The sequence below is a fragment of the Panthera pardus genome, unplaced genomic scaffold (assembly GCF_024362965.1).
Source record: "Panthera pardus isolate Hobbes unplaced genomic scaffold, ASM2436296v1 HiC_scaffold_11, whole genome shotgun sequence".
Taxonomy (NCBI): Eukaryota; Metazoa; Chordata; class Mammalia; order Carnivora; family Felidae; genus Panthera; species Panthera pardus.
This window is the reverse complement of record NW_026526666.1, coordinates 24,067,119-24,080,318: the sequence shown is the minus strand read 5'-3', so window position 1 is coordinate 24,080,318 and position 13,200 is coordinate 24,067,119. Positions and strand designations below refer to the sequence as shown.

Here is a 13,200-nt window from a genome sequence, read left to right as displayed (position 1 = left end):
AAAACAACTCATGTCACATGGGCAGAGTCAAGCCCACCCAGCTGTGCCCTGACCAAATTGCTGAATTCTAGAACCAACAGCAGATTAGTTGTTTTAAGCTACTAAATTGTGAGGTGCTTTGATGTGCAGCAATAGATAAGTAATACAGAAATTGGTTATGTTTGCTAGCCATAACAGAATCTAAATCGTGTGGCATTGGCTTTCAAAATGAGAGGGGGGCAGAGACCTCTCTTGGAAAATTAAAAGTAGGCTGCTAGCAAAAGCTGGAAAAACGGTGAACAAACTGCTAGTGGAGGCTGGAAATGCAGTGTGAAAATTGTTAGTGGAGACTGGGAAAAGGGTGGCCTGTGTTATGTAGTGGCAGAACAACTGGCAAGAATTTCACTGGTGATAATTCAGAAGATAGAAATGTACATAATGCATGTGTAGATCCGACTAAAGAAATCGCTAGACAGAACACTCAAAGTGTCAGTTGAATGTTTCTACCCAAGAATAATAAGGTATTGTAAGAGAGAAAATATCTAAATAAGGATATATGTAATTTGATAAGCAAATTTAGAGCAAAGCCAAGAATTGCTTGTGTTAGAAAATAAAACAATTTTGTGTACTTCGTCTACCCCAGAAGGAAAAGATTTTCAAAGTAAGAAATGACCTTAGGGTAAAGATCCCATCAAGAGTTGCTATGTGATACTTTGTTAAGATTTTAGAAAGATTTAAAGCAGGTCCTAGTAGATTCTCTCAGGTAGACAATATTGATTCTAAGAATCTAAAGGATATTGTGCCACAGCAGAAAGATACGTCCAAAATAGAGAGAAATATGTCTCAAAAAGAATTATGAATGTGGGTTTAGGGCATGTAGTCAGCTCTTGATAGATTCAGAAAGTTTTTCACAAAGTTTTCTGATGACATCACTAAGAACTAGGACTAAAAGGGACAACTAAAATAAAGAGAATAGGGGTTCTTAACTTTCTGTGGGCAGAAACAGGTTGAAAAAGTTATTCAACTGCCAAGAATGGCCATCATTGGCCATTTCTAAACAAAACAAAACACAACTCAGAGGATAGAATCAAGAGTCCAAAGGACACAGCCGGTAGCAGACAGGAACAATGGATTAGGAAACCATTACCAGGGAGAAGAACAGGGTCCTACTCTAGGAATATCCCCTATTCACAGAGCAAGAGACCCTGACAACACGTGACCAACTGAATTTTATAATTGCTGCAGACATGGAGTGCCTGGGTGGCTCAGTTAGTTAAGCGTCTGACTTCAGCTCAGGTCATGATCTTGCAGTTCTTGAGTTCGAGCCTGCATTGGGCTCTGTGCTGACAGCATGGAGTCTAGAGCCTGACTCAGATTCTGTTTCTCTCTCTCTCTCTCTCTCTCTTTCTCTTTCTCTTTCTTTTTCTCTTTCTCTCTCTCTCTGCCCCTCTCCTGCTTGTGCTCTCTCTCTCTCAAAAATAAACATTAAAAAAAATTTATAAAAAAAATTGCTGCAGACAGTGATTTCTAAATCCCAGACATTTATTTTATTTGTGAATGAGAGTATCTACTAAGGTTCTCTTGACTGTATAACTTTATTTTAGGTGTATAGAGGATAGTCAACTTGTCTTTCTATTTCATTAGTATCCTGGATAAAGCAAGCTGAACCCAACCAGCCTCATTTGCATTTGAACTTAATATAGATCATAAGATCATAGACTTTGAGACTAATGCCATAACTGGATGACATTTTTTGGTATCTTGGAAAGGGGTGGATGCATTTTGCAGGTGGGAGGGATTTGAACTACTGGGACCAGAGGGCAAATAAGTACTGTTGGCAATGATGGCTGCCATCCACTTTCCATGCTATAAACATGGCCATTTGTGATTTGATTTTGCTGTTCTTCCCATAAATAAGCAGATGGTATTTACCTACTTCTTGAATATAACATGTATAGCATATCTCGTAATTTGCTTTAAACAAGAAAGTATGGTGGAAGTGACAGCGTGTGACTTTTGAGGGTTTATTTCAACAGGCTTTGCAGCTTCCACGCTTGCCCTCTTGGAGCACTGCCACCTTGCAAACAAGCCCAACCTAGCCTCCTTGATGAGCCACCATTAGGCAAGAGGGAGAATAAAGAGACAGAGAAAGAGTCTAAGCTGTCTCAGCAATTACGCAACTCCAGGTGAGGGTCCATATACACGAATAAGGCTCTCTTGCCAGTCCCCAGGCATCCCTCTAACTGACTGAAAATGCATAAATGAACCCTAAAGATACCTTGTGAAGCAGAAGAACTGCCCACATGAACTCAGCCAAATTGCCAATATACATGATTCTGAGCAAATAAATAACTGTTGTTCTAAGTCCTGGGCAACTGGTTTAACTTTCTCACTGAATTATTTCACATGAAAAAAAACTTAAAAAATACTATCTATCTTATAGGCATATTATGACGATTCAGAGAATAACTTATGAAAAATATTTGGCAATGTCCATACTTTCAAAGCAGTCAATAAATGGTAGTTAATTATGTGTATGATAAATTCTAACAAAACAATGTACAATGTTCAACAATTTGTGCAAGGTAGTGATTTAGAAGGAGCTTTGGACAGAGACTGGAGTCTCCCAGGCCAAATTTATTTTCCCTAGATGTCACTGCCTGTCTATACTTATTAGCCTTTCTCTAGGGTATTTATTTACTGGGGAAAAAACCCCACCATATTTAAAAATCAACAATTCATTTATGTTAGTAAGTTAGACTAATTTATTCCAAGATATCTCTGAAGGCAGAACTATAAAACATGGATGGAACATATGAGAAAGGCCAATTTGGGGTCAATAAAAGGAAGGTATTTCTTTTTTTTTTTTTTTTTACTGTTTATTTATTTTGAGGGAGAGAGAGACAGAGTGCCAGCAGGGGAGGGGCAGAGACAGAGGGAGACACAGGATCTGAAGCAGGTTCCAAGCTCCAAGCTGTCAGCACAGAGCCCGACGTGGGGCTCGAGCCCATGGAACCGCGAGATCGTGAGCTAAGCCGAAGTCAGATGTTTAACCAACTGAGCCACCCAGGTGCCTCAAAAGGAAGATATTTCTAAAATAGGTTTTTTCATAGCTATAAAAGGCTGCATTGCCTTAAAGATCTAGCATATTCCTTGTCACTAAAAGCACTCAGAAACAAGTTACATTTATTCTGTTATAACTATTGACACATGAGCTTAAATAGCTGGTCAGATGATTTTTATTTCCCTTCCTAAAATTGTGCAATACATATTATTTTTTCTCAAAAATTCTCAATATTTTAAAGACTCTTAAGTCTTAAAACACTACCCATGCATTAAAAAACCCCACTGACATTTTCATTTTTAGACATGTATATATGCACTACAGAAAGCAACATGGGATATGAAAATTTTAAATTGGCCTTTTCTCCTTTGAGATCAATACTCAGAACAGTCAATTTTTTAATGTGGTAACTGTCTGTTCATATGGCTGAAAAAAAAAGAAAATATGCTTTTGCCAAAAATCTATTTATTCATTTATTGATTCATTTATCCAACAAATATTTATGAAACATTTATCAAACTCTTCTTGTACACTAAGCATTGTGTTATGTGGTATAAGTTTGTATTTTATGGAAAAAAGCTACTATCAATATTTGATTCCAAATAAATAATAAAGAATCTTAACTATTTCTCAGTTTTTGGTTTTTGGTATTTTTTGTTGACTCATTATGTGTGCATGTATTTATCTCATCATCTGATACTTATTAAAGCATATGCATTCAAGACATTTTCTCACTAAAATTCCATCACAAGTTTATTCTAATATCTATGCTACATAGTTTATAAATGAAGTGAACTTTTGCTTAGGTTTGAATTCTATTTGGAATAGTAATAAACACTTCTGGGTTTATTTATCTATGTAGTGAGAAAGATACATGCAGCATGTACTTACAGATTACATATTTGTAGTATATAATATGTGTATGTCTGATAAAATAAAATTTATGATATGATTCTCCCAAATATTTTTATCTATTTTATCTATTATCAGTATAATGTGGACACGAGTCAGGAGGTTCTTTTATGTGAAGTCTAAACAATTTTTAATATTACCAGTTAAACAGAGCATTTCTCTGGTTTGTCATGATAGTTTAGCTTTAATTGAGCTTGACATCGATTTCTCTTCCACCTTTGTTTAGTTAAACAGGAACACAATATATATTTATTTATGAAAAGAATTTATAATTGTATTTTAAATATTGTATTTTAAATATTTTATGTTATAAACATAAACAGAATCTCAAGAAAGGCAATCTACATATTTTGGGACATTCTAGAAAGGGTGATTTGGGAAGGAAGAACGTAGTTAATAAAAGCCATCTTTCATGTTATTTAACACAAAAGCAAACACAGATCTTTTTATATTTGACATTAAAAATCTGATCATTTGCCTCCCTAAAGAAACCACGTACAGCTTTTATACAGACTGCACAGTAAAGAATAATAATATTTCTGTTTACTGAGATATCAACTGGCATTTCACTGTAAGTCAATGGTCTATCGTTGCTACAGCGTATTAGACCTCAATCTGGCATCTACAAATGTCAAGAGTATAAAAAAAGGTATAGGATGAAAATCAAAAGCATGTTCCAAACTCCCCAAAAAAATAAAAAAAAAGGGAAACAAAGTTCACCTAAACATATTTGCTGCAGAAATCAGTGCAATATTCAGCTGTCAATCTACAAAAACAACGAGGGAGCCACCCTGTCAGTAGGACAGGATAATAAAATTTCCAGCAGATGTTCAGGCAGGGCTCTAATTTTTACTGAACTCCCTTGGTAAGCATTTAATTTCTTTATCATATGCAGGCTCGGCAAATTGTACTTCATCAAAACTGTATTGTGAAATATTAATATTTCATATGATAACAAAACTCCATAGAATAACCTTTGTCATATTAAGAGCATCCAAATTTCAAATGTCAAGATTCTGCATTTTAATACATTTTAAGTAGATTCTTGAAATGGCATAATAAATTATAATAAGGCTAATCTAAACTGGTATGCTATAATGTCACACAAATGTATAGTCATATAATATTTTAATAGATTTCTTTAGTAAGAAACTGTGGGAAAAAAATGTTTATACCAACTGAGTTGTGTGCTACAACATTTTATCAATAAGAAAGCACAGATGTTCATAAGACAATTTTACATTCACAATAGGTATAATCACTAATTAGGGACAATATAAGAAAATTAAGAAAAACCCTACATCTCTATGAAGCAAACTGACTACTTCAGAAAACCATGTATGGCCATTATATAAGCCCACGGTGGCATCATTATTTATGTCATTATAATCAGCAAAAACACATCTGAAATAGCCTTTGCACAAATATTGTGTTGTACCTGCCATTAAAGTAACAGAGAGCTTCCCAAAACCCCCAACATTGTGTTTTATATGCCAAATTTAATTTGCATTTGTTCCTTACTCTCACTTTGAACCAGCATCACAGACTTGTGAATTGATAGATTAAATTCAAATTGGAGGTTTAGAAGGAAGTTAGCTTCCACATTTATTTCTGCTGCTGATCCTAATAAAGGCAACCGCTCCTAGGTTACCGAAAGAGACAGCATCACAAATCAATGCATGTCACCAACAGAGTAAAGACAGATGTCTCTGATTAATCAGAATTCAATTTTTTGCAAGCAAACAGCAAATTCAAAGCAAACATTTTTTTCTACAATTCTTCGCCTGTACATGATTAGCCATCTATTGCTGTTTACATATAAAATTTTTAAAACAGTGTAACTAATGTAGTCATTAAATGGTATCAGAGACTCAGTTTTCCTCAGTGGATTAAACATTTGACTACAGCTTTTGAGTTATTCTTAAAAGGATGAATTGAAACAAAGACGAATATACTATCAATATTCTACAAAGCTGTAAACAATTGATTAATGATATTCTAAAGCTGAATCCAGTAAGTTGTTTATTCTTATACTTTGTTTAACCAAAGTATTTCTATGTATTCAACCAATTTATCTGAAAAAGAATCTTCCTTTAGTTATTTAAACATAAAAACATTTATAATATTTTTTATGCCCTGGTTTTTCTAACTTTTGAGGAATCTCTAGATTTTCTTCATCACACCTACACATAGCACCTTGTAAAGCTGTCAGAATAAGACAGCTGTAATGTTTTAGCCATACTAATGCTGGCTATTGATCCTAGTAAGAGGAGAAAGAAGGAAAGAATGTGCTTAATGGGGCATATTTGTTCTCTATTATTTTCTTTGCCTACGGATAAGGCTGATTTAAATAATGATACACTTTTCTTGGTCACTAGATTCACACATTCTTATACATTAATTATTACTAACTACCAGTTAGTACTAAATACATAGACTCAGCATTTAAAATTTTATCAATAAAAGGTCTAATAATGTTAAATTCTGTGCTTTTCTACTTCAAAACCATATAAGGATGCAACCTTCTATTGTATAAATCATACTACTTTAAAAACATGTATTTATATGCTTTCTGTATTTTAAAGAATTCATCTCAACTGTAATATGTACTTTATTTTCTTCTAAGTATGTCCACTTACAGCGTGGGTACAAAGTCATAATGGCAAATTAAACTCAGGCATATATACTTTGAAAAGTTTCTGTATTTAAAAATTCAAGAAGAATCTTATTACCAGCACAAATGAGCTACACTGAATGATTCTTTTTGACATGAACTGGATCCCAGGATTATGTACAAACCATATCCATAGTCTCTCTCACTTTGAGTTCAGGCATATGTCCTCATCCACACACATTCACAAATCACGAAAGAATTAATAATGCCAAAATAAAATTCATGAGTTTGTGATTATTAAATGAAATAGGTACTTTTGTAATATAGATGTTTTTGATGCTTCCTAGACAAACAAATGAGAAACAGATGCCCTTCCAAGGGACAGAAAGATTGGAAAGAAAATAAAAACTATTTTGCAACCATAGGTCTTGCCCAGTAGTTGAATAACTACTATTTCTTGGTCAGGCAAATCTTGCCATTATAATATTTATGCCCTAATTAAAATACATGATAGACATTTAAACATGACTTCAAAAATATATTCTTACCTTATCAAGAGAGAAAGTTTTGGTCAGGGCAAAACCCCATCCAGCTTCAAAAGCTCTTCGAATCATTGATGTACTGGTAGCTGGAGTTGCACTAGCAAGACCAAAAGGATTTATAAACTTCAGTCCAGCCATTTCCACACTAATGTCCACCAGATCAATAGGGGTGTAAAAGAGGGGCAGTTCAGGCTTGGCAGAAACAGAAGCTCCATATTGTGACTGCAAAAAACAAAGAGTCAATAGTTGTTCTTGTATCATATCTGATTTTTCCATACAATCTTTTACAAAAATCACTTCAACACAGCATTTGAATTAATACAGATTACACTGGTCTGTTTACCATGATGAAAACTGGCAAAAAGTCAGTTAGCAGTGAACCAAATTTACATAACATCATCTTTTTCTAATTTAAAAGGCATTATAGAGGGTATTAACAGAAATAAAATCAATTAAATAAACAAACAAAAAAACTCTACTTAAAACATACAGAGATTCAAACACAAAAGGGAATAATTTCAGAATTTATTTCCCTGGTCCCATAAAGCCGCCTTTTTGTCTTAATTTGTGGAAATGTTTTTACTGCTCAGAGATATGGGCGACAGCAAGTCAGGGGGCCTAAATTCAATTTCCAGTACTCTCACTTCTGTTTATGAGATTTTAGGAAAGCCACCTAATATGTCCATGTCTTTTTCTCCTCCACCGTTTTCAGTACAGCAGCAGGAATGTTGGTTGCCTAATTTCCTACCTCATAGGGGTATTGGAAAATGCAGGAGATCATAAGCCACAGGAAGACAACTAATTTGGAAAGTGGGAAATGTACTCATGTGCATGAGGAGAGTTTCTTTTTTCAGAAACCAAACCGGCATCTAACAGTTAAGACCGAAACCTTCAACTGGCTCTCAACACTGTAAAATTACCTTTCTTAAAGGGACATTGTAGTCATGTTACCTTGCAGTATGAAAACGCTTATGCAAAGTGCATGGCACAGTGAAGGAGAGTAGGTATTTGCTAATTGTTGTCTCTTCCTGAATGGGGACGTTATTAAAGATCTCATCTGGCCTTTGGTTTAATAAGTGTCTCTGTCTCTGTCTCCTTCCTTGTCTCCCTCCTTCCCTTTCTATTTATCTCTGAAAGACAAATAATACGGGCAAATATAAAAAGGGTGAGTTTTCTAAGCTAAAGTGGTTACTGAATGGATAGAGCTAGTTAATTCCAAAGTAAGAATCCCTTTCTCTTGTGAACCATCACTCAAAGGAAAAGTTGTTTGAGCATAACTTTAATTTTACAGGAGTGTGTCTTATGTAGATAAAAATTGCTATGACTTGCATACAAATTATTTCTGGACCTCCACCATTTATAATGCAAAGGAAAGTTCACTTAATATGTAAAAAGGCATCAAACTTGTCAATTGAAAGACTAATGTGTCTCGTGCACCTACAGAGAGGTGCCTGATCACATCAAAGCTTCAAGTATGGCAGGCATCTTCTGCCAGGAATGTTCTGGCACATTTCTGAATATCAGTCAGTCCTGTTGTGAACATTAATTTCTCCTGTCCTCATGTGGAATTGTAATGCTATTAAAAAGATTATTAGCAAAGACAAAAGGTATAATGTAGAATATACGGAATTAATATATGTCAGTTTGATGTGTGTGTGCGTGTGTGTCTGTGTGAATTTGTACACGGGTGTATGAGGGGGGGAAAAGACCTTGATGTGATTTTCTCAACTGCAAAATCGTAGTTTAAATTGAATCAAGCAAATTTAGGCTAGACTTAGGAAGACTTTCCTAACACCACATATTGGTTAATACTGGGAAAAATTTAGATGCACTTTTCGTATATGAGGAATCTCAGAAATTTCAGGCAACTTTGTGTCTGAGGCTAACAGCAGAAATGCATATGGCTCTATATTCTTTATTAGGTGAGGTGAATGATACTATGAGTTTTCTTTTCTTTTTAAGGTTTTGTAATGAAATATCTAATCTCTTTAATCTTACAGATGAACTTCTTAATAATCATAGCTATATGACACTAGGCAATGGCCCAAGGAGCAGATATGTATGTATAGTTCAACTTGCATTTCTTAGTTTATGTAGCTTACAATAAATAAGGCATTGCCCTGAAATTCTTAAGAAGGTTTCTGCCTTAATCTAAAAAGGAAATTATGTAGAAAAACTTTGCAAGATTTTCCTTAAGCTTCAAAACAAAAATATAAAACAAACCAAAGCAAACAACAACTAACAAAATATAAACATACACATAAAACTCTTTCAACTGAGAACTACAGCTTCTTATAAACTATGTATTTTCTTTTATTGACAAAATACTATTGATGTGTATGCATATATGATAGAATCTCAAATCTTTAATAGGCGGTTATTTTTCATACTGTGCCTACAGGGTTTTTGTTTTGTTTTGTCTTTGAGACTTTTTTACCACAGTGTGGTGCTACAGCAACCTATTCTGTGCAATCTCAGGATTTACTCATGCCCAATGTATGCTTCCTTTTCTGAAGTTTAAAAGCCTGTTCCCCTCTCTACCCTTGCTCAATCAGCTTAAGCATTTCAAATTTCAGCTCTCACCATGAGGCTAATTCCTCCCAAATCCCATTCATAACCTCCAAACTCAGATTTCCAAGAGACTTCAAGACCTTTGGATATGGATGTTGTGCTGTTAATTAAAACTCAACTGTTTCAAAGAGTATCCCATATTCTCTTCTAAAGAATATGTGAGCCAGATTTTCAATTTCAGACAATACTATTTTCCAGTTATCCAACAGTATTAGTAAATAACAGATGTAAGGAACAACCTAGATTATGTTAACTATACTGGAATTAAAACTAAAACTTAATAAAATAAAAAAAAATACTTAATTTAAAAAAAGAAAGAAAGAAACAACCTACATGGTGAGCTATGAAAATTAGTTCCCCAATAATACCACTGTGAAAAGGAATATTATACTGGCATCAGACTGATACAGAAACTGATACAGAAAAAAAAAAAACTGTATTGACATGAATGACTTTTTATCCTGTACTAAGTGAAAAAACAATGGGTTAACATTATATGTAAATCCAAAAGTTTTCAGTAAAAAATAAGTAAACAAATAAATATTTAATATGTTTGCTATATATTATTATATGTATTGCTATGCATCTCTCTGTTTATCCATCTATCATAAAGAGTAAATATAAATATCTTAACCAGCACTATCTGAACTGTAAGATGACTGTTAATTTTTAAATTTTGCCTTATTTTATTTTTTATACTTTCAATACTGACCATAAATTAATTTATATGCAACAAATAGAATTAAAGGTATAGTAAACCACTTTTCTAAAAGAACAAATGAAAAACCAGTAAGTGAAGATCAAGGTAAATAGACTACCCCTTAGCTTCCTCCTCAGATTGTCCCAAATCAATCCTTTCAGCTATATTTATTATTATACATAAACTTAAAAATATTTAGAAGTATTAAAAGCTTTATTTTATAAAGAGAAAACTAAAGGTAAAGGAGATTAAGTGAGTACCTCTAAGTTATTCAGTTAATGACAAAGGCAGAACAAAATGTGTGTGTTTTTTTTTTCTATTTTGTTGGTCAGTTTTCCTTCCACTATCCTAAGCTGTCTCTCAGAAATATAATGGTTCAGTCATTGTTCCCCCAAAATAGTCCATGCCACTCTGCCTCTGCACCCTTTCACATTCGGTATCTCTCTTTTGTACCCACTATAAAATTTCCTGATCTGAAGCACTCCCTGGCCACTATAGATAAATAATTTTATCTGGATTGCTCCTAGGGCATAAAAAAATAACATTCTTTCAATTTGTTAATTACATTGAAAATATTTTGTTATATGTTTTAATCACTAATATGCTAAAACTTATCCATATCTTCAGGAAACCAAATTTCTTTTCATAGCATATATTGATTGCTTCTATAAGGTAATGCCCATGTACTTAGATACAATTCTTAACATTCATATAAAACTACTTTTGTTCATGTATTTACTCAGCAGGTACTTATTAAGAACTTGCAGTTCTAGAGATGAACAAAACAGACAGGTCCCTGGAGTTCACAAATAGAAAAACACAAATAAATCTACCAACCAACCAACCACACACAAAATTAAAACCCCAGATACTTCATCACACTGCTACATGTCTCCATGCGTTATCATGTATTTCCACTAGCCTAAAATATAAACCAAGTCTTTCTTCACCCATCAAATGATTACTCATCTTTCCAAATTCAATTCATTTATGCAAGTACATGCTTCCTGGGGCATTTCCTTAATACATTTCATACCCTAGTCTCATATATCTAATTGTCATCTCTGCTATTGTGCAATTTAAAATATGTTCCTACCTCAGTAGTCATCACACTGTGCTGTACATGTTGATTTTCTCTTCAAATAGAACATAAGCTCCTTGAGGGAAGTGAGCATATCTTACTCAAATTAATATCTCCATTATAATTAGAAATATATGTAATATATATGTATGTATTAGGTATCATATATATAATTCTTACTCTTAAAGGCAACTCTGCCCTCTTAGAGACAAAGATAAGTAAAAGCACTTTTTCACATGGCAATCCTCAGGTATGTTTTAAAGAACTATCATATTCTTTCCAAATTGCCTTTTCCCCCAGGCTAAGCATTTAGATCTTCATAATTATTTTTATGCTTTTTGATATTCTTGTCATCCTTTGTTGGATATCTCATTTACCATTTTTTTTTAACATTTATTCATTATTGAGAGACAGAGAGAGACATTGGGAGGGGCAGAGAGAGGGGGAGACACAGAATCCAAAGCAGGCTCCAGGCTCTGAGCTGTCAGCACAGAGCCCGACACGGGGCTTGAACTCACGAACTGTGAGATCATGACCTGGGCCGAAGTCGGTCGCCCAACCAACTGAGCCACCCAGGTGCCCCTCATTTACCTTTTATGTTCTGAAATTGAGAATTTTGCTAACATAGTTAATTCCCAAATTTATATGGGTCACACTTAAATTTTCTCACTTCACTTCCACCTACAAAATCCTTCAAGGCTCTTCACTACCTGCAGAATCCAGCCTCAGCTCTTTAGCATTATATAACCCTAGTTGTGACCTGGGCTCCTCCCTGCTCCCCACACTTTCTAATCTCATCTTTCACTCTTTCTAATCTCATCTAGTACCATGCCCTCACAACATTTTATGCTTCCATTTATTAAATAACTTTATCATTTCTCAAATAAAACAATATCATTAGTGTACCTATGCATTTTGACTTTTTTTCCCTTAAATGTCCTTTCCTGTCTGGCTTTTCTGCTTTGAAAATTCCAAGCAATCTTTCAAAAGTTAGTCCTGGGGCACCTGGGTGGCTCAGTCGGTTAAGCGTCCGACTTCAGCTCAGGTCATGATCTCACGGTCCGTGAGTTCAAGCCCCGCATCGGGCTCTGTGCTGACCACTCAGAGCCTGGAGCCTGTTTCAGATTCTGTGTCTCCCTCTCTCTCTGACCCTCCCCCATTCATGCTCTGTCTCTCTCTGCCTCAAAAATAAATAAATGTTAAAAAAAAAAAAAGTTAGTCCTGTTGTCATCTTCACTAGGAAACTTGCCCGGCTGTCCGCAAGCAAAGTTGTTCCCTCATCATATTCTGTACTTGTTTGCTTATATGTATGTGCCTCCAACCTAATTTAATTTAAGCACCTGGCATAAGACTTGGCAGAAAGATGCTCGAAATATTTGTTGAATACATCAGACTAGTGACCTTGGGTATTTAGTCTCATTTTTACATCAGTTCCCAGTAAAATGATAATCAATTTAGGTGAAATAATCGTGAAATGCATTCCCGATACATATCCCATTATTCTATGATTCTAATCTGAATAAAATTCAACTTTTACCACTGGAAGACTGTTGAATTTAGCAAAGGCACTAAAAAGAGTTATTTAGTGCAATGGTAAATAACTACTCTGGGCAATTAAGTTACTATGTAAATGTATGCATTCTATGTCAGACACATACAGTGACATAAACATTCACTGATTTCACAATTTTGCTAGGAGCCAACTTAAAATGAAACATTTTTCTGCCCCACATGATT

The 13,200-nt window shown here is 34.5% G+C and overlaps 1 protein-coding gene across 1 annotated transcript in view; it reads right to left on the bottom strand.

The window, feature by feature from the left end:
* DPYD (dihydropyrimidine dehydrogenase) overlaps positions 1-13,200 on the bottom strand; it is an 850,732-nt gene that overhangs the window by 388,481 nt on the left and 449,051 nt on the right. Inside the window, exon 13 of the mRNA XM_019457587.2 lies at positions 7,118-7,333. Coding sequence (XP_019313132.1) covers positions 7,118-7,333 — 216 coding nt within the window. The remainder of the gene's footprint in view (positions 1-7,117; positions 7,334-13,200) is intronic.